Consider the following 21,884-nt stretch of genomic DNA (forward strand, 5'->3'; position numbering starts at 1 on the left):
CAGAAGCACAAGATGAGTGTAGGTGCTGGAGAGACCAGAGAGTAAGTGTTGACCACATGTCCTAAGCTGAACCAGGAAGGAAGAACCAAAGTGAGCTTATAAAGTCACTATCCTGCTTTGATATTATTACTTTAAGTATCCTGAGTTACTCACCAGACTATCTCCTGCTGACTGAATGGTTAAAGTCTGAAATGAACAAAATAGGAATTGGGATTGGGGTTTAAATCACAATCTGAAATTTATATTGCTGTTAGTCTCTGTAATGCGAACATCATCAAGGACTGTTCAATGTGTTTGCCATTGCTTAGTATGGAATCATGAGTGCAGACCACCAGACCAAAGTAACAAAAAATGTAAATAATACTGTGGAACAGAGGGAGTTAGGAATCTGAATATCAATCTCAACATCCCACTACTGGATGTGTGTGTAAACATACACTATTCCAGATTTACTGAATCAAACATTATAATACACTATACAGGATTTGGTCAATTTATATGTTAATATGCATCATTCCCAATCTATCCAGTTGATACCTTTATTGCAAATTGGGCTGGATTTGCTCCAGCTAGGTGTTACTGTATACAATTTTTGATTTTCATTTTCCTTTGTTGTTGCATGAAATTTCTGGTAAATTAATTTATAAATAAGACTTGTTCAGAGACAAGCTGAGGAAACCAATTGAACTTACTTAAAATAAACTTAACAAACCCAATCATCAACAAACAACGATTACCCTGATTTTTAATCAGTCCCACTTTGAACCCCCAATTCAGGATGTTGCAAATTGCAAATTTGGTGCATTCTAACATAGGAAATAATAAAAGTTGAACCAAAGACTGAGACATCGTTGAGTAGATGTTTGAATCTCTTGGGTCACACAATGTCCCTTACCTTTCCCCAGGCACAAGTTTCAATGAAATGCTCCTTTCCGTTCGACTGTGTTCTCAATGTGAGGTGATTACTGTGAATATTTCACATCACTTACACTATCGTCGCTATTAACAACTTGGCTGTAAATATCAGTGTGAGGGGGGTGAAACATAGAAACCTGAGTCTGACTCTTTTGCCCCTTGCTGTATTTACCTAAGCTCGGAAAGAGAATGGACAATGGCTCATTCAACCCCATGGAAACCACATCAAAATCTGAACTATCCAAATGTTACTACAATACTTTCTGAAATTCTGTCTCTGTTTATTTGTGTTTAATTGCTTTCATGACTCTGAATGGCAAGGTGTTACCATGCCTCATTCGAAATTTCCCTTTATAAAAATTCTCCTGTGAATGTGATATCTCCCAACACTTCCTTTTGCCTCCTGGATGACTTTAAGGTTGATACCAAAGCAGAGATATTGCTTAATGAGACTCTCGAAGGAATTGCGGAGTTGACACAGGGTCAACTGAAACCCAGAGGCATGAGTTGCTAAAGGGATAGCAAGCAGGAGCTACACCACCTCCCTTCACAGAGAAAGCCCAGTCACCACCAAGGTCCAACACATGAACAAAGAACAAGAGTGGGCCACTTGGGCCTTCCAGCCCGCTCCACGATTGAATAGGATCATGGCTGATGTGATTTTAACCTTATTTCTGCATTATGCCTAACCCTGATGATCTTTCCTTTACTTGCTAAAATGACTGCTTTCTTACTTTTAAATTATGACCCCTAATTCTAGAATCTACCACAAAAGAAAACTTCCATTCCACATTCCCCTGGTCAAGTCCCCTCAGGGTCTTGTATGTTTCAATTAAGTCAGCTCTGACTCTTCCAAACTCCGAAGGATGCAAGACTAGCCTATCCTCATCAGACATCCACTCAGTACAAATATTAGTCGAGTCAATGTTCTATGAACTGCTTCCAATGCATTAACATCCTTCTGAAAGTACAGGTAATAAGTACTGTGCACAATACTCCAGATGTGCTCTCACCAATGTCCTATCAAACTGAAGGATAACCACCTTATTCTTGCATTCAATGCCCATAGCAATAACATAAAACATACTATTAACTTTCCTGATTGTTTCTCGTATCTCCAGATTATTCTTGTGTAATTCATGCATGAGGACAGCAAGATCTCTCTGTATTTCAGAGTTCTGAATCCCTCACCATTTACATAACATAATTCATGTCAGTTAAAGATGGACAATAAACATTAGTCCAGTCAGTGATTCTATGATACCCACATTGTGTTATTTGCAGCAATTTGGTCCATCCACTCAATGCTTGCTTTTTTTTTTCAATTTGACCACTCCACTGTCTAAATCTCAAAACTTCTATATCCTTAAATATGTTAAAACAAGGCCAATCTCAAGTGGACATGAAGCATCTAACTGTGCTATTTCAAAAAAAAACTGGAGAATTCTCCCTGGTATACTCCCAACATGTATCCCTTAATGAAATTCCCTAAAACAGGCTGTGTTCATTATTATAATATGGTTTGAATCAGCATTTTGTACACAAATTGATTGCTGGTTTCCGTCTGTATAACAGCGATAGCATTTCAAAAATACTTCTTGACTGTAAAGCATACATTCTAAGATCACTTAGGTTAGGAAATGAGCTACATAAATGCAAGTTCATATTGGTTATTGAATTGTTCACTGTATAATTAGAGTAGGTTCATAGAATCTCTACAATGTGGAAGCAGGTCATGTGGCCCATCAAGTCCAAACTGACTGTGTGAAAAATCATTCCGCCCCCCCAATAAACACTATCCCTATAACTCTGCATTACCATGGCTAATCCACCTCTGAACATAATGAGCATTTCAGCATGGCCATTCCACCTGACTTTGGACTGTGGGAGGGACTCCAGAGCACCTGGAGGAAATCCACACAGACACAGTGACAATGTGCAAACTGCACACAGACTTGTCCTTGTCTGAAATTTTCTTGTCACGACACAAAGTAATTCAACTGAAATGTTCTGTTTCCTTTGCCATTGATACTGCCTGATGTGCTGAGCGTTTCTAACATTTTCTCTTTGTATTATTGCATTAAGTTGTTACATAAGAGGATGTCAACAAATTTGGTAACTAGCACAAACATGTTGAGAAATAAGAGCAATCAGAAACTTTGGTAACTAGATCAAGGATAATTACCTATTACAATAATCCTTAATAATATTGCATGTGTGTACATGATCCTAACCAATCTGATAATAATGAGGAGATTGGCATTTCATGATTGGCTTAGCTTACTTACAATTATGCAAGTGTATTAATTGATGAATCTAATATATTAAATAACCAAAAGAACTGTGAATGTGTAAATCGGAAAGAAAAACAAAAATTGCTGGAAAATCTGGCAACATCTGCAGAAGTTCTGAGAAAGGGTTACTTGACCTGAAATGTTCACTCTGATTTCTCTTCACAGATGCTTTTCCAGAAATTTGACTTCGAACCAAATATGTTACTCTGCTGAACGGTAAACAATAATAATTTAATATCATGCAACTATTTAGCCTCACCTGACAAAACACACCATGGCATTTCACAGAGCTACATTGCAAGAAGTTTTAAATTCAAGACTGAATGAGGTGACATCTTGTTAAATACTTTGTTAAAAGCTTGTTGAAATTTTTGGTGTTAGCAAGAAAAGAAAGCTTGATGCAGTTTTACGGAGCTTTATAAAAGTTTGGTTAGGCTGCACTTAGAGTATTGCATTCAATTCTGGTTGTCAGACCACCGGAAGGATGTGGAGGGTGTAGAAGTGGTTCTTCAGAACACTGCCAGGATTAGAGGGTACGAACTATGAGGAGAGGCTGGGCAAACTAGGATTGTTTTCTCTGGAGCAGCAGAGACGGAGGGGAGACCTGATACAAGTTTATAAAATTATGAGAGGCATAGGCAAGGTTGACAAAATACTTTTCCCAGAGGATGAAGGGCTTATGCCCGAAATGTTGAATTTCCTGTTCCTTGGATGCTGCCTGACCTGCTGCGCTTTTCCAGCAACACATTTTCAGCTCTGATCTCCAGCATCTACAGACCTCACTTTCTCCCCAGAGGTGAAATGTCTAATACTACAGGGTATGCATTTAAAAGGTAAGAGGGGGAAAGTTCAAAGGAGATGTGAGGGGCAATGCATTTTTAAACAGAGAATGATAGGTGCCTGGAACACACTGGCAGGGGTAGTTGTGGAGACTGATAGAATAGGCGCACTGAAGGGGCTTTTAGATCAGCACATGAATAAGCAAGGAATGGAGGGATAAGGACCATGGGCAGGCAGCTTTGTATTAGAGTTAACTTTGTAACAGTATGTGTTTAAGTTTGTCTAATCCTTAAGACTTTTGTCAGTCAAGGCTATGTAATTGTCGAACGTCATAATTTCACTACCTCACAATTTAGTCATTCTAACTTGTACTATTGTTATAATTTGTAGCTGTACTTTGCAATCTTCTTTGTTGGCTTCATATGGTTTGAAGTTTATGAATAACCTTTTTACCGTATCATCCTTTTTAAAAGTTAAGAAACTCATTCCACATAATAACCACGAGGGAACAATCACTTGCTGGTCCTTTGGAAACAAATAATGATCAGTGCTCGGTTTAATGAGGGACTTATTTCAATTGAGCAAAAAATAAAGAGAGTCAGAGTATCAATTAAGCAAACATTGCAGCATAAACTCCATCTGAACAAATTGGCAAGGAAAATATCATGAAATATCCAGTTATCTTCGCTCAGAGTCCTAAAAGTAACAAAAGAAATCAACCAAATGAAGCAATGTATATTTGACTCAAGAAACCAGTCAGGAGATAATGGGAAGTAATCCATCACTCTTCAGGACCAATCACAGATTGCTCATACATCCCTTGAGCCAATTAAAGGTAAGCATAGCAATAAACTTAGGTCAACCAAAATTTAGTCATGCAATTGATTGGCTGGAAAGTGTTAATAAACACCAGCTTTCAGTGACTAAGGCCATAGATCATAGAGTCTTTACAGTGTGGAAGCAGGCTATTCGGTGTATCTAGTTCACACTAACCATCTGAACAGAATCCTATCCAGGCCCACCCCTCTACTGTATCCCGGTCACTCTGCACCTCCCATGGCTTATCCACCTGGCCTGCACATCCCTGGTATCTTTGGGCAATTTAATATGGCCAATTAACTAACCTGCACATCTTTAGACTATGGGAGGAAAACAGAGCACCCCGCACCAAGCTTGAAACTGAAGGTAGTAGCACTGTTCCGTCAGAAGCAGACCAGGTGCTGGGGATCAGAGAGCAGGTGTTGACTACATGTCCCAAGCTGAACCAAGAAGGAAGAACTGTTGCAAGTCCTGCTTTGATACTATTACTTCATAACTTATCTATCCTGAGTTGCTTCATCAAGCTATCACCTTTGATTGAATGGTTAATGTCTTAAATGAACAAATAGTGCTTGGGGCTGCAAATGTGTTGCTGGTCAAAGCACAGCAGGCCAGGCAGCATCTCAGGAATAGAGAATTCGACATTTCGAGCATAAGCCCTTCATCAGGAATAAGAGAGAGAGAGCCAAGCAGGCTAAGATAAAAGGTAGGGAGGAGGGACTAGGGGGAGGGGCAATGGAGGTGGGATAGGTGGAAGGAGGTCAAGGTGAGGGTGATAGGCCGGAGTGGGGTGGGGGCGGAGAGGTCAGGAAGGAGATTGCAGGTTAGGAGGGCGGTGCTGAGTTGAGGGAACCGACTGAGACAAGGTGGGGGGAGGGGAAATGAGGAAACTGGAGAAATCTGAATTCATACCTTGTGGTTGGAGGGTTCCCAGGCGGAAGATGAGGCGCTCCTCCTCCAGCCGTAGCGTAGTTGTGTTCTGCCGGTGGAGGAGTCCAAGAACCTGCATGTCCTCGGTGGAGTGGGAGGAAGAGTTAAAGTGTTGAGCCACGGGGTGATTGGGTTGGTTGGTTCGGGCGGCCCGGAGGTGTTCTCTGAAGCGTTCCGCAAGTAAGCGGCCTGTCTCACCAATATAGAGGAGGCCACATCGGGTGCAGCGGATGCAATAGATGATGTGTGTGGAGGTACAGGTGAACTTGTGGCGGATATGGAAGGATCCCTTGGGGCCTTGGAGGGAAGTGAGTGTGGAGGTGTGGGCGCAAGTTTTACATTTCCTGCGGTTGCAGGGGAAGGTGCCGGGGGTGGAGGTTGGGTTGGTGGGGGGTGTGGATCTGACGAGGGAGTCACGAAGGGAGTGGTCCTTGCGGAACGCTGATAGGGGAGGGGAGGGAAATATATCCTTGGTGGTGGGGTCCGTTTGGAGGTGGCGGAAATGGCGGCAGATGATACGTTGTATGTGGAGGTTGGTGGGGTGGTAGGTGAGAACCAGTGGGGTTCTGTCTTGGTGGCGGTTGGAGGAGCGGGGCTCAAGGGCGGAGGAGCGGGAAGTGGAGGAGATGCGGTGGAGGGCATCGTCGATCACGTCTGGGGGGAATCTGCGGTCCTTGAAGAAGGAGGCCATCTGGGCTGTGCGGTGTTGGAATTGGTCCTCCTGGGACCAGATGCGGCGGAGACGAAGGAATTGGGAATATGGGATGGCGTTTTTACAGGGGGCAGGGTGGGAGGAGGTGTAGTCCAGGTAGCTGTGGGAGTCAGTCGGTTTATAATAGATGTCTGTGTTGAGTCGGTCGCCCGAGATAGAAATGGAAAGGTCTAGCAGGGGAGGGAGGAGTCTGAGACAGTCCAGGTGAATTTCAGGTCGGGATGGAAGGTGTTAGTAAAGTTGATGAACCGTTCAACCTCCTCGTGGGAGCACGAGGCAGCGCCGATACAGTCATCGATGTAACGGAGGAAAAGGTGGGGGGTGGTGCCAGTGTAGTTGCGGAAGATGGACTGTTCCACATATCCTACGAAGAGGCAGGCATAGCTGGGGCGGCAGAACACAACTACACGACGGCTGGAGGAGGAGCGCCTCATCTTCCGCCTGGGAACCCTCCAACCACAAGCTATGAATTCAGATTTCTCCAGTTTCCTCATTTCCCCTCCCCCCACCTTGTCTCAGTCGGTTCCCTCAACTCAGCACCGCCCTCCTAACCTGCAATCCTCTTCCTGACCTCTCCGCCCCCACCCCACTCCGGCCTATCACCCTCACCTTGACCTCCTTCCACCTATCCCACCTCCATTGCCCCTCCCCCTAGTCCCTCCTCCCTACCTTTTATCTTAGCCTGCTTGGCTCTCTCTCTCTTATTCCTGATGAAGGGCTTATGCTCGAAACGTCGAATTCTCTATTCCTGAGATGCTGCCTGGCCTGCTGTGCTTTGACCAGCAACACATTTGCAGCTGTGATCTCCAGCATCTGCAGACCTCATTTTTTACTTAAATAGTGCTTGGGGGTTGAGTTCATAGTCTGAAATTTAAATTGATGTTAGTTTCTATAGTGCAACACCATCAAGAACTGTTCAAGGTATTTGACGTTGTTTAGTACGGATATGTACCAAGTTTAATGCTCAAAAATAAAGCTATCCATCCATTTTAGAGACCAAATTCTTCAAAACCTAAAGTGATCCAATTCAGTATTTTCAGTGTATACTGTGAAGTTTTGATATCAAATTGATTCAGCAAACCATTGAGTGAAGAATTTGTGGGAATAACATTTAAAACAAATGTGAATGACTGGTATCGCACCAGTTCCATCACTTAAGTTTAGATTACAATTGTTAATGCTTTAGCCCTTTTATCAGTATCACAGCTGAAATAGATACTGGCAAATAAATGAACACAAAGCTAAATAAAAATTGTAAATGGTAAACACCGGTGTGTATTTTAGTTTTAAGATAGAGACTCTGCTCCCGACCGGTTACCTACTTTGCTGATTGATTCATTCTATGTCACAATCAAAGTCACTACAATGACTTCAAGATTCCAGCTGTTGATGGCCAAGAATCAGGATTGTCAAAAATCAGGAGTTTGATTCTCAGGAGTTTTGCATTTTCACTATCGAGATACGTCAAATTTAACATCTCAGTGAAATAATATCGATGCATTGAATCAACATAAATTACACAAGTTTCACACTATTTATCATATTAACCTTTGATAACCAGTATCTCAACATTTCTATCACCGTGTAATGTAGATTTATCAAGATGATAATCTCCATGATGTTAAAAGTCCTTTGTTCAATGGGATATCCAAAATTTCTCTCAATGCTTCAACTGTAGACTAGCCAATACTTGGCAGATTTATCATTGCTGTTATAATGCAGCCGATTACGGTTTTTCACCAAACCTCTGCATTGAAGAAATACATGCATGCACTCTACAGCTCTGGCCAAGTATCAGCATTCCTGGTGTGTGCAGAATCCAAGGCAAATACCTTTGATATGAGAGGGTCAGTTTTATGGTTATTGATTATTCATATTTAAAAACATCCATTCTTTCAGACAAAGTCCGAGAGAATAAAGGACCAGTGAACTATTTAAATCATGTGGATTTCATTTTTCAAACCAATCAAAGATATCCACAGGGCCAACTAGTACTCAAATAAATCTCTTAACCCAAAGTATCAACACAAAATGTATTGTTACAGAGCAGAAAGGCTGTTCGTGCATTTCCAGCGAGAATTGAAATCAGAAATAAATTCTGGAAAAACTACAGGAAGTCGGAAAAGAACCTCTTAATCTAAAGTTTTACAATTAAAGAAAATTTACACCAGAGTGTAAAGTTTTCCAACTTCCCCAAATTCTCAAGATACTTTGTCAACCAGTCACAATTGGATGCTAATAAGTTCATAATCTGTAGAAATTAGTATCTCCATTATGCATGGCTTCCCAGTTTCCCCGAAAGATCTCAATAAATTAAATCCCTTTGAATTGCATTCACCATTGTAATGTATGAACATTGCACACAATTTGCACAGCAAGATAATAAATAATTAGCAAAAGGTCAAATTACAAAGTTAAGTTTCAAATACAAAAACTGCTGGATGTAGTTAGGTCACACAGCATCTGTGGAGAAAAAAAATAACAATTGACAAGATAGATTTTGCTACTCTGTTTTGATGAAAGGTCATCAACCTAAAATGATGTTTCTCTCTCTACAGACCCTCTTCAATATCTCCAGTATTGTCTATTTTTTATTTTAAATTTTCCACTACCTGCAGTACGTACTTTTCTTTTGACAACCTGTTTTATGGTCTAATTTGAGAGATGAATATTAATTAGAATTCCAGAACTTCCTCCTTTTTCTCCAAACATAGCCCTGACAGAATTTATCTCCACTGGAGTCAGATCTCAAAAAAAAATACACCTTAATATTCATGTTCAAAATTGACAGGTAAGTGGCTGTTTCCAGAATAAGAATGATGAAAAGTGTTCATGGACACCTGAAGGGAAAAAAGCAAAGTTTCTCACAGACTCAAAGAAATATTGCACTTTCACATAGTAGCTGCTTGACAACTAAAAATTTCCATTTACTAACTGCTCTTGAACACCGATAAACTGCATGCACATGTCAATAATTTTTGTTCAAGAAGAGGTTATTGAAAATTACTTCATAAAAACAATTCAAGACAATAATCATTTCAAAATAATTTTATTTAAACACCTTAACATATCAAGGAAAATACAGAAGTGGGTAGAAAAGCTGCTTGTGAATTACATTCGTGAACTTAAAAATTTAAGACAAATGTATAAAAAAAAGTCACAAAAACTTGTCAAAAAAAAAAGCCATGTCCAGTTTCATCTAGGCATTGGAGCTGATCTGATGATCAATTAAACTGCAAAGAAATGGCATTGTAATTTGCTCATCACATACTTAAAGACTGGCATGTTGAGAAAGGAAGGTCCTTATCCTCTGCAAAAGTTCCTTCTTTACACTATCTGGCACTAGGGCTGAAAGAAAGAATAAGAACTAAGTTAGCACAATACATGTAAACAGGTTAGAATATTGTGCTAAGAGCATACTAGTCTGCATCATAGATGCACGAAGATTCAATGAACTACATTTATTTAAAAATCAGTCACAATATGTATGTTAAAGCAAGATTACACCAAGCCACATTTCTAATGGACTAGATTTTTTTTGCACTTGAACCAAGGAACAGAGCAATTGGTCAAAGCATAAAAGTAATAGAGTGCAGGTATGAGGTTGCAGCATGGGGCAGAGTAAGACTGATTTCTTTTTACCCAGCAGCTGGGAGCACCCAATCTTAGAGCAGGACCTTTCTTTAGAACTTAAAATCAGACTGGACTGGAGGCTTGGCTTTGAGTTTGAGATGACAGCTAAGTGAGGCAGTGTTACCTCAGCTGTAAATAGGGTGTGCAATATTAACTAAGGGAAAGGAAACCCGATGATAAAAGACTACCTGCCACTTGGAAGGGTTTTTCAGTTGCTGAGGCAGGCAGAAAAATTGTTGCCAATTAAATGGTAATTTGAATGGACAAAATGAAGTTTTTGTTTCACTCCAAAATGACACTTAACAGTCCAGCTTCAGTTACATTTGGGGACAAAATAAAGCCACCGACGACAGGGTTATACCATATTCTTATACTGTCTCTTTCACACTTTCAGCTTATGCATTACTCTCTCGGAATGGCCAAACTCCCACATTAGCATTTAAATTTAAGTGCATGGGATTAGGGATGCTGTAATGGCATGGAGTGAAAATTGGTTGGTAAATAGAAGACAGGAGTAGGAATAAACAGGTCTTTTTCTGACTGGCAGGCATTGACTAGTGGGGTAACACAGGGATCAATGTTTGGACCCCAGCTATTCACAAAATATGAATGATTTAGATGAGGGAACTAAATGTAATATCTCCAAGTTTGCAGACATGACAAAACTAGGTGAGAGGATGAGCTGTGAAGAGATTTCCACTTGTGTGGGAAATTAGAATAGAGGACAGTTTAAAAACAAATGGCCTCTGATTTAAGATGGCGAGAAGAATACCTCTCTCAGAAAGGCATTATTCCGTGGAATGTTCCTCTCTCGACAGCAGTGGAGGCAGGGTCATTGAATACTTTTAAGACAGAGATAGATTCTTCATTGACAAGAGTTGAAGGCATCAATCCATAGAATCCCTAACAAATCCACTGATCCTCTGAAGAGTAACCCACCCAGACCCATTCTCCTACCCTATTAGTCTACATTTATTCCTGACTCATGCACCTCACCTACACATCCCTGAACACTATGGGCAAGTTACATTGGCAATTCACCTAACCTGCACATCTTTGGACTGTGGGAGGAAACCGGAGCACCCGGAGGAAACCCACCAGACACGGGGAAAATATGCAAACTCCACACAGTTGTCTGAGGCTGGAATTGAACCCAGGTACTGGTGCTGAGAGGCAGCAGCGCTAATCACTGAGCCACTGTGTCATCTGAGGGAGACAGAAAAATGGAGTTGAGTCCACTGGTTTAATATGATTTAGATATAAATACATCATTTATTTAGAAATGTTTGTATTGATTTCTGGTCAGCATGGACGAGTTGGACCGAAGGGTCTGTTTCCATGCTGTACACATCCATGACTCTATGAAAGAGTTTTATGAATACAGAAAGCACATATTAAAAAGCAATAGCTGGTTTTTGGGTCAGTTCATAGAAGGACCTCACAAGGGTTGGATGTAAGTATAGTTTCTCCTGGATAAAGAAGCTTGTTCAGAACAGTTATGAAATATGTTAACTCAGTGTAAGGGTTTTTGTTTGAAATTTCCAGATGAGAAGTTTTCGATTATAGCCCTGAATATTTGAAACCAAGAAGGTTTAAGCTCAATTGTGTGAATCATCATAGAAAAGACCAACAAATTCTCTATACAGTGATTTGAAAATAATGGATAAAACCTACTGATGTGATAAAGAATGGGATTCTCTCTGGTATTTGAGTATTGTAAGTGATAGCACTGGGATAAATGGAAATTGTTTCTGCCCTTGAATGTTTCAAAATCACTCAAGTTGTGTTTTATGTAAGTAACTTTGTTTGTTCTATTTGATCTTCAGTTCTATTGCTTATTATAAACATTGTTAAAACCAAATGTGCAGCATAGCGTTCTTGTGTTTCATTGAAAAAACACCTTGTTCAATAAAAAAAATTACAAAATATAATTGATCAAGCTAGATTGCAGTCTGGGATCTGACTAGCCCTATTGTATCATCAACTGGAATCATACCACTACAAAGAGATCAGCCTTGAATTTATCAAATGGTGGAGCAGATTTGAGGGACCAAATGGTATATTCCTACTCCTCACTTGTTTCAATGAATTTATGTAGGAGTTACAAGCAGGCTAGGTGATGGATGCAATTGGATATCGGGTTAAAAGTATTGAAAAGGAAAACTGGAATAAATCACGTGCTTAGTTACAGATTTTGAGCAACATCAGATCACGGTCAGAAGTACAAAAGCTCCTGAATAGACAGGTTTGGAACATCCAACTTACATAAAACATTGAACGGTCCAGCACAATACAGGCCCTTTGGCCCTCGATGTTATGCCAACCTTTTGTCCTACTCTAAGATCAGACTATCCTACATACCCTTCATTGTACTAAATTCCAAGAGTCGCTTAGAAGTCCCTAATGTATCTGACTCTACTACCACTGCTCAAAGTGCATTCCATGCACCCACCATTCTGACATCTCCCCTAAACCTTCCTCCAGTTATCTTAAGTTTATGCACCCTTGTGATAGATATTTCCACCATGGGAAAAAGTCTCTGGCTATCCACTCTATCTAGGCCCCTCAACATCCTGTACACCTCTATCAAGTCACCTCTCACCCTTCTTCGCTCCAATGAGAAAAGCCCTAGCTCCCTCAACCTTTTTTCATAAGACATGCCCTCTAGTCCAAGCAGCATCCTGGTAAATCTCCTCTGCACCCTCTCTCAAGCTTCCACATCTTTCCTATAAAGATGAACACAATATTCCAAGTGTGATCTAACCAGGACTCTATAGAGCTGCAGCATAACCTTCTGGCTCTTAAACTCAAATCCCCTAATGAAAGCCAACACACCATGCGCCTCTTTAACAAACCTATCAACCTGGGTAGCAACTTTGAGATATCTATGGATCCCTCTGTTCCTCCACATTGCCAAGAATCCTGCTTTTAATCCTGTATTCTGCATTCATATTCAACTTTCCAAAGTGAATGACTTCACACTTTTCCAGGTTGAGCTCCATCTGCCGCTTATCAGTCCCGTTCTGCATCCTGTTAATGTCTCATTGCAATCTACGTCAGCTTTCCACAACTCCACCAGCCCTCATGTCATCAGCAAACTTACTAACCCACCCTTTCACTTCCTTATTTATAAAAAAAATCCATAAAAGAGCAGAGGTCTCAGAACCGATCCCTATGGACTTGGAGTTGGAACTGTGACATTGGAGATAAGTCCAATAATATCAGTTACTCTTAAGGCGGCAACTGTCAATTGATTTACAGTTTTTTAAAAAAAGTAATTTCATGAGATGGTGACATCGTCACTGGTAAGGCCAGCCCTTGTTGCCCACCCCTAATTTGCCCTGGCGAGGTAAAGGATCAACCACATTGCTGTAGGTCTGGGGTGACATGTCAGGTAGATGAGGTAAGGATAGCCAGATTTTTTCCCCTAAAGGACATTAGTGAACCAGAATTGTTTTCACAACTACGATAATTTCATGGCCATTATTATTGAGACCGGTTTTTCAATTCCTTATTTATTGATCTATATCTCTCTCTCTCTCGTATAGAATCACCATCCTGTACATTCCATATAAGTTAACAACAGACATACCTCTTCCTTTTGGAGTAATTTCTGCCACCAAATCATCAACTGTAACATGTTCCAAGCCTTTTTCCCTGATCACATCTGAAGGAAATGGAGGAGAAAAAAAATTTCAAAAGAAAGGAAGCTTGAAAGCATTTGAATCAAAACAAATGACTAAATACTTAGCACAAATCTTCATCACTTGAGATATATTGAGGAATCGACAATTGCATGACATTCAATTTTTCTTAGTTTTTAAAGTCATCTGAGGTTATCACACTCCGTACATTTTCCTTAAACTTTTTTACTATAATAGTATTCATATATGTGTGTAAGTTAGCTCACTGAGCTGGAAGATTTGTTATGCACACACTGAATGGATAGAAAATATCAGAACTTAATAGTACATGCAAATATCAGTGCTGTCTCGAAGGACATTTTTACTGTATGATGGTACGATTCTACATAATTATAAGCACACGCTTCAATGAATTAGTGCTACAACCTTGTGTCCAGAAGTCTAACCACCAAAGCAGCACTCAAACGCATTGGAGGACAGTGAGCTGAATTGATACTCAAAGTTAATGAACTAGAGCTGGAGCACTATACTTCCATACATGTGGACTTACCACTGTTCTTAAATAACTTACTTTTAATCTGGCTGCTCCTAATTGAATAATCTTTCAAAAGAACGAGCTTTTCTGGATGATATTATTGTATGATTTGAGTATCCCCTAATTCAGTTTTCCTATATTGACCTCCATTTCACAGTGAATGTTGAGAACACAAAGGTGGGTATTTATGTAACTAGTTGAGAGATATAGCTCCATTTTCTTTGGAGTTGTCTTTAATTATGCTAGTTAAAAAACACTGCAACAAATATTTCTTATTGCTTCTCCTGGAGGAAAAGTAATGCAGTCAGGTAAAACTGCATTAACATTTTATAGTAATTCTATCCAAAATTCAAAGTGCTGCAATGTTCGCTAGTTGAGGGAGTCTTCAAATCAACTGACATATATTGCACAAACTCTCTCCAAGACCATCTTGGAGATTTAATGGAACTCAAAATTTTGGGCAAGGAGTAAGGAATCAAAGCATATTGTCTTGGTGATTCCAGGTTCCACATTTAATTCCTTTGCCAAAGGTATTTAAAACACCAAAGTGTGACGATGCTGCCCTTTTAACGTTAAATTGTCTTTGGTTTTGTTCAAGAAGTGTTGTAAAGGCAGAGGTTCTGATTGTGTCTGGAAGTATCTACTTCCAAACGCTTTCAAGTCTTTTGTTTTAAGAACACTTGGACAATAAAAAGGGAGTGGTCAGTTCTCCCAGTTCAGGGTTTTGTTTTGGGTTTAGCAAGCAGTCTGTTTGAAACTGCTGGTCAAGTCTTTAAGCTGGGGATCCAAAGAAGCATTCCATGCTAATCCTCTCTCTCTCTCTGACATCTCTCCTGGAAGAACCGGTGTTTGATTTTACCTTTTTGCTAAGGGGATGTTTATGGGGGTGTTGCAAGTTTAGGTTAGATTCCCTACAGTACAGAAACAGGCCATTTGGCCCAACACGTCCACACCAACCCTCCGGAGAGTAACCCACGCAGACCCATTCTCCTACCCTATATTTACCCTTGACTAATGCACCTAACACCATGGGCAATTTAGCATGGCTAATACACCTGCTTTGTACATCTTTGGATTATGGGAGGAAGTGGGAGCACCCAGAGGAAACTCATGCAGACACAGGGAGAACGTGCAAACTTCACACAGTCGCCCGAGGCTGGAATTGAACCCGGGTCCCTGGCATTGTATGGCAACAGTGCCAACCACTAAGCCACTGTGCTGCCCACGCAAGTATTTGGACCAGCATCATTAAGTTGCGATAGAGGCGACTGGGTTTTCAGATAGCTTAAGTTACTCTAAGTTTGGTTCTCTTTTGTTCATGTCTCATTCAGTTTTCTGTAAATAAATACTGTTTTGTTAAGACAGTGGTTGGGCCAGCTGCATCAGCCCTGGAATATTGACGTTACACCAACTAGAAAAGTTAGGGTCTGGGCTACCTTCTTGGATTGTTTTGAGGTGGTCTGACCTGGTCCATAACAGACTGGGGGCTCTTTGCAGAATTTGTTCTATAGTTCCAAATTGAGATTATGGTTGCTGGACTCAAGGGCAGCGAGTGATAGATGTTAATGTCTTTTTTCCCAGAAGTTGGTTTAAACAGGTGTGGTAAATGAATCTTTAAGTCACTAAGTTTTCCGGGGGTGGAAGTAGTAATTTTGGGGGCTTCACAAAAGGTGAACAAGGCAAAGCCGCTGGAATTGGCAGTCAAGCCGGAGTTGGAGTTACCTTTGTCCAAAAGAAAAGGAGAGACAATTACAGCAATAGCTCAGCATTTAAATATGCTGTAAATGCCATCGGAATCTTTGGAGATGGCCAAATTTCAATTGAGAATGAAGCAGCTTGAATTAGAGGCAAAAGATAAGGGACGAGAAAAAGAAAGGAAGGGAGGGAGGGAGACAGGGTTTGAACTTCATAAGTTGGCACTTAGACAGGAACATCAGCTTAAAAGGATGAAGATGAAGGCAGCTTAGTGAGGAAGACAGTAATGACGAGCAAACTCAGAGCAGCCAAAGGCTTGGTGAGAATTTGTTTAAATACATTCAAGCATTGCCTAAATTTGATGAGAAGGATGTAGAAGCCTTTTTCATCTCATTTGAAAAGGTGGCTAAATAAATTAAGAGGCCAGTGGCCATGTGGGTTTTGTTGATCCAAACAAAACTTGTAGGTTGACCTTGTGAGGTATTTGCATCAATATCAGAGGACGTATCTGGGGCATATGACGAGGTGAAGAAAGCCATTTTAAGTGCATATGAGCTTATGCCAGAAGCCTACAGACAATGTTTCAGGAATCTAAGGAAGGACCCTGGTCAAAATGGAGTTTGAAAGGATCAAACAAAGTAATTTTGGTAGGTGAATAAGGCATTAAATATATAGAGCAAATCTATGACTCCGTTAGATGATTATTTTGGAGGAGTTCAAAAATTCACTTCCTGAGGTAGTAAGAACTCCTGTGGAAGAGCAGAGAGTTAAAAAGGCAGGATTAGCAGCTGAAATGACTGATTATTGAGTTGGTTCCTAAATCAAAGTTTGGCTTCCAACATCAATTTCAATCCAGGAGGGATAGAAATTGGGTAAAAGAGAAATCCTCACACAATAAGGGAAAGGTAGATCTTGGTGAAGATCATAAGGATAACTTACCACAGGGTAAAAAGGCAACCCATGAAGGGGAAAGAAAAGTTAAAATGCTCTGATGTTTTCACTGCAGTAAAGTATGCCACAAGGAATCGGTGTTGGTGGGTTAGAAAACATTGGAAAGCCAGATGAAGGAAAGTAGGAAAAGCCAGTGCATTTTGTTGGGAGTGGTGAAGGAACGCACAGTGGAGGCACCACTACCAAATCTACACCAGAATGTACAACCTGGTCGCAGTTTGCTTAAGGAGGAAGTGCCTGATCTTCTTAAACCATAAAATTGCGAAGGTAAAGTTTACTTGCATTGATCAGGAGCAGCAGGTAAAGAGGTTACAGTATTAAGAGATAAAGAATCCTCTCAATCTTTGATGTTGAAAGACAGGAAGATATGTACTTCTGAAGGACTACTGCCAAAAAACATGCTAATAATAGGAATTCACAGTGAGACAAGAAGCACTCAATTATGTAAAATGAGGTGAGAGTGTCCAGTGAAGAGTGAAGAAGTTGTGGTGGGATTAATGGACAAAGTCTCAGCTCCATGAATGCAATTTGTCCTTGCTAATGATATAAGTGGCTCACAGGCAGGAGTATGGTTGAAAAGCCATATTCTGGCAACTGTGGAATTGCAGGAAACATATCCTGGATCTTAAGAGCGAGTATATAAATCCATATGATTGTTGGGTTGCTTCACCTTTATCCCCAAACAGAAGAGATGACATTTATCACAGCGGTGAATTTGAAATTCATGACACTGACAAAATTACCAATATATTGGTTCAGTCCCTTCTTCTTCATTCCCATTTCCCCATTTGATGGGACAAGAGATAGTGTGGACTCAATGGGTTAAATGCTTCCCATTCTGTATCATTTCATGAACCCCTAATAATTGTTTTGCATTCTTCAATGGCCAACTAAAGTTTCTGTTTTTCATATTTGAATTATTTTATTTAAAAGATCTGGTTAGATTTAAGAGCTGAACTGAAAATTCCACTGATGCTAAGCCAGACATGATTTTATGTAAACTGTAATGAACGTTTCACCCTAAAAATTATATTAAACTAGTGTCACTTCACCTGACGAAAAACAGCGCTGAGACCTTTCAATTTCAAAAAAACCTCGTTAACTATAACCTGGTGTTGTGTGATTTCTGACTTTGTCCACCTTAATCCAACACTGGAAACTCCTAATCATAAACTTGTGAATGATCAAGATTGAGCATTGGGATTGTTTGGCCTGTAGTCACTTTTGATCATTGTAAAATAGAGCATTTTTCAATAGCTCACAAGTTGCAAACTGGACCTGAAGGGCTTGCAAGCGATGTCATCCCATGAAAGTTTACCTTTACAGTGCGCTTTCAACTGATCTTTCCATCCACATTCAGTCAGCTTAGCTCGGAGCAATTCCTTCAGACTGTAGGGAAAAAGAGAGACTAGGAAGAAGTGACATCCCAATTGTTTAGAACTTGGAAAATATATTTAAAGTGGACACTGTCTCACCGTTCTCGCTCTCCTGTTTCTATCAACTTCTGGTTTATGGTTGCTCTGAGTTGTGCGTCTTTATTCATTTCAGAAAGTGAGCAACTGCAACAAGATGAAAACAGCAGCATTTATCAATGTGAAAGGAACAGCAATGCTTTGTTTTGACAGTCAGTATTTCTCCAAATGCTTGTAAAGCAAAATTATTAGCTGACTGCTTTGTGCATCTGAACTTTTCACAACTGACTATGTTCATGTGATGGCACACAAGAATATAACAGGCAAATGTGAGAAGCACTAAGTGCTTATAATAAAGTATATCTTGATATTAACAAAACAGAGTTTTAAAAAAAAATAGAAGTTACCAAAGCACTATGATAGCTATACAAAATTCTCATTCTTTAATGAATAGGGGGTGGTACAATATCTCAGTAGCATTGCTACCTTACAATGCCTAGGATCCAGGTTCGTTTTCAGTCTTGGATAACTTCTGTGTGGAGTTTGATTAGACCTTACTCTCCAGATTACTTATAACCAAAAATCATTGCACTCTTGTGCTCATAATCAAATCTAGAGAGATAAAGAAAACATCAGCTCCAACAGCTCAAATACACAGTTGGTAAATTCTACACAGAGAAGAGCAAGACAGCATACCTCTCACTCTCCCACCAAACAAAAAAGGGGGCCTACAGTGGTTAGTACTGCTGCCTCCTAGTGTCAGGAACCCAGGTTCAATTCCACAGGTGGCTATCCTTGTGGAGTTTGCATGTTCTCCCCATGTCTTTGTCAGTTTCTGCTGGGTGCATCTGTTTCCTCCCATAGTCTAAAGCTGCGTAGGTTAAGTGGAGTGACCATGCTAAATTGCCCTCTATGAAGGTTAGGTGGATTTACCTTGGTAAATGAGGGGTTGGGGCTGGGTGGAATGCTCTTTGGAGGATAGGTACAGGGCTCAATGGGCTGAATTACCTCTTTCCACACTGTCGGGATTCTATGACTTTAGATGGGTACATAAGATAGAAAATGAACAAGCTGTGTTACTTGCAGAAGATTCCCTTAATTTAGACAAAATACCCATTTCCAATCTATTTCTCAGTCTTGAAGCTAATTGTTGGCTTCTTGCTAGCCTTTAGTCTTTATTCCATTTTTACTTCATGCTAAGCTTGTTACATCACATAGTATTTGGGTTACAGTAACAAGCAGAAGGAAAAACAACAAAAAAAGTGATAGTTGTTCATTATTGAAACATATTGATATAAAACAAAGAAGAATAGTACAAGAGCTTTTATCACCAACTGCTCCCAGACACCAGTCCCCTTCAACGTCTGCTTGCTGGATACGATGCTGTACAATCCTTATGTCCAGTCCCACACTAAGCTAAGTTTCAGATACATTTCACACCAATTATGAATGTCTGTTCCTATCACACCCTGAATGCCACTGAAAGTCTAATTCATATTATTATCCTCAGAATGGACATCCCTCAAGATGCCTCACCATGTTCAATTTCATGCAAATTACCCACACATCTCAACTAAAAATGTAAACAAACCAAGGAAAATGCTGGAGAATCTCAGCAGGTTTAGCTCTTGTGGAAACTCATATTGGATTTAAAATGTCAATTCTATTTTCTCTCCTCAGACACTGACAGTCCTGTCGAGTTTGTCCAACATTTTGTATCTTTGTTTTAGGTTTCCAGCAATTGCAGCATTTTGCTTTTACGTAATAAAAGTGATACTGATAATAATTGTGTATGTGCCATAATAACTGGTCTCTAATCTTCCCTTTGTACACCTAGCACACTAGATAAGCACATCACAAAAAGGAGCTACATTCACTCCAATAAATATTGCAGCTCCAAGGTTTTGAAATCTGGCATTTTCTATTTACTAAATACTGTTATAATAGGTGACTACCCTCTAGTGGCTGCAAACAAAAACACACAGTAAATTACATTTAACTTACACTTGAGATGCAAAATTCAAACATCCTCATTTGTTAGATATACCTGACTGAAAATAGCTTCATATTTATCAAAAGCCTGAAACAGACCATCCTTTCAGTAGAAATACTCATCAAATCATCCAAGAAACAACCCAGTAATTATCATTGGTATTGTTTTATGACCAATACCAAAATCACACTTGTCTATTCAATCATTCTGAAAATTGAACTACGACGATTTTCTAGTGGTAACCAATTTAACTATAAGACTCTTCAATGTGCAGCCCATGTTGATGCCTTGCATCCTGATACTATTACATGACTCTGTTAAAGTGCATTGCTGGTTAATTATGACCAGCTAAGATAGCTTTCACCTGTTATGATCTCCCACACTCCACCTTCATCCTCTCTACTCTCTTTTATCTTACCCAACCACATTTCTCCTGATCCCATCCTTCTTCATAGACACCCTCCCATACCCCTTTGTCCCTCCAAATCCCACTCCCTCTCTATCTTGCCTAAAACCCTCCCTCTCTTTTCCTCACTCCAAACCCCCTTTCTGCTCCTCCAAACAGCTCCATCAATCCCTCAAAACTCCCCCTCAAAGTCATTCCCCATACCCTCTCCAATCCTAACCCCACTTGCTCCTCCTCTCCAATCACAACCCTCCTTCCACCCACCCTCCTCCACAATCCCCTAACATCCTCTCCAATCCCCCATCCCCTCCCTGATCTCACCCGATTCCCATTTGCAATCCCACCCTCGCCTCCACTTCAATCCATCCTTTCCCCAATCTCACTCCACCCCGTCTCTACCTCCAATTCCACGCCCCCCCCCACCACCGCCACCGCCACCCTCTCTCCAAACCTCTCACCCCTCCACTCCAATATCCCCCACCCCCTCTCCAATGCCGCCACTCTCTGATACCCCACCCCCTCTCCAATCCTTAGACTCCCATCTTCGATCCCCAAATTCCCCACCCACTCTAATTCCCTATTCTTCACCCCTCCCTCCCTCTCCCTCTCTCTCTCTCCCTCTCCAAAATAGTCCCAATCTCTCTCCTTTTCTCCCTCTGTCTCCAATCAGCCCCATCTCACCTCTTTGATCCTCCTCTCTGCTCACGATCTCCCCTGTCTCTATCTTACATACAACAAACCCAGGCCCGGCGCGGCTCCAAGGAAATGCCCGCGGTAACAGCGCTCCCCCGGCCACCTGCACTTTCACAAAATGGTTCCAGACCGTAAGGAACGGGGATACGACCTAGGACCGGAGTGAATAACGAACACCGACCACTAAAAGAATGTGTGTGTGTGTGTGTGTGAGAGAGAGAGAGACGAATTTAATTCTAAATAAATCCCTGTCAAAATGTGATTGAAAAGTGAGGAAACGGAACGTGCAACACATTCATTCCACCCCGCGACCGCCGAGCAGTGAACCAAACAACAGCAAATCCTAATATTAAACCAGAATTAAATTCGTGTTGCAAATACACAATCTATTTGACAGCAAATATTAATTAATGGAGACATATCGAAGAACAAAGATCTTCATTTATCAAACCAGTGACAGGACTACAATTCC

General features: G+C 40.6%; 1 protein-coding gene across 1 annotated transcript; it reads right to left on the bottom strand.

Moving 5' to 3' along the window:
* Positions 1 to 9,483: 9,483 nt before the first annotated feature.
* On the bottom strand, positions 9,484 to 21,508 carry eny2 (ENY2 transcription and export complex 2 subunit). Its single transcript, XM_060824223.1, has 5 exons — positions 21,401 to 21,508; positions 18,384 to 18,467; positions 18,227 to 18,297; positions 13,676 to 13,750; positions 9,484 to 9,798 (listed from the first exon to the last, which is right to left on the bottom strand). Exons 2-5 carry the CDS (start codon positions 18,449 to 18,451, stop codon positions 9,722 to 9,724), a joined length of 291 nt encoding a protein of 96 aa, XP_060680206.1. The 5' UTR covers positions 18,452 to 18,467; positions 21,401 to 21,508; the 3' UTR covers positions 9,484 to 9,721.
* Positions 21,509 to 21,884: the final 376 nt, after the last annotated feature.

Source organism: Hemiscyllium ocellatum, chromosome 4 (genome assembly GCF_020745735.1).
Source record: "Hemiscyllium ocellatum isolate sHemOce1 chromosome 4, sHemOce1.pat.X.cur, whole genome shotgun sequence".
In the NCBI taxonomy this organism is placed as follows: Eukaryota; Metazoa; Chordata; class Chondrichthyes; order Orectolobiformes; family Hemiscylliidae; genus Hemiscyllium; species Hemiscyllium ocellatum.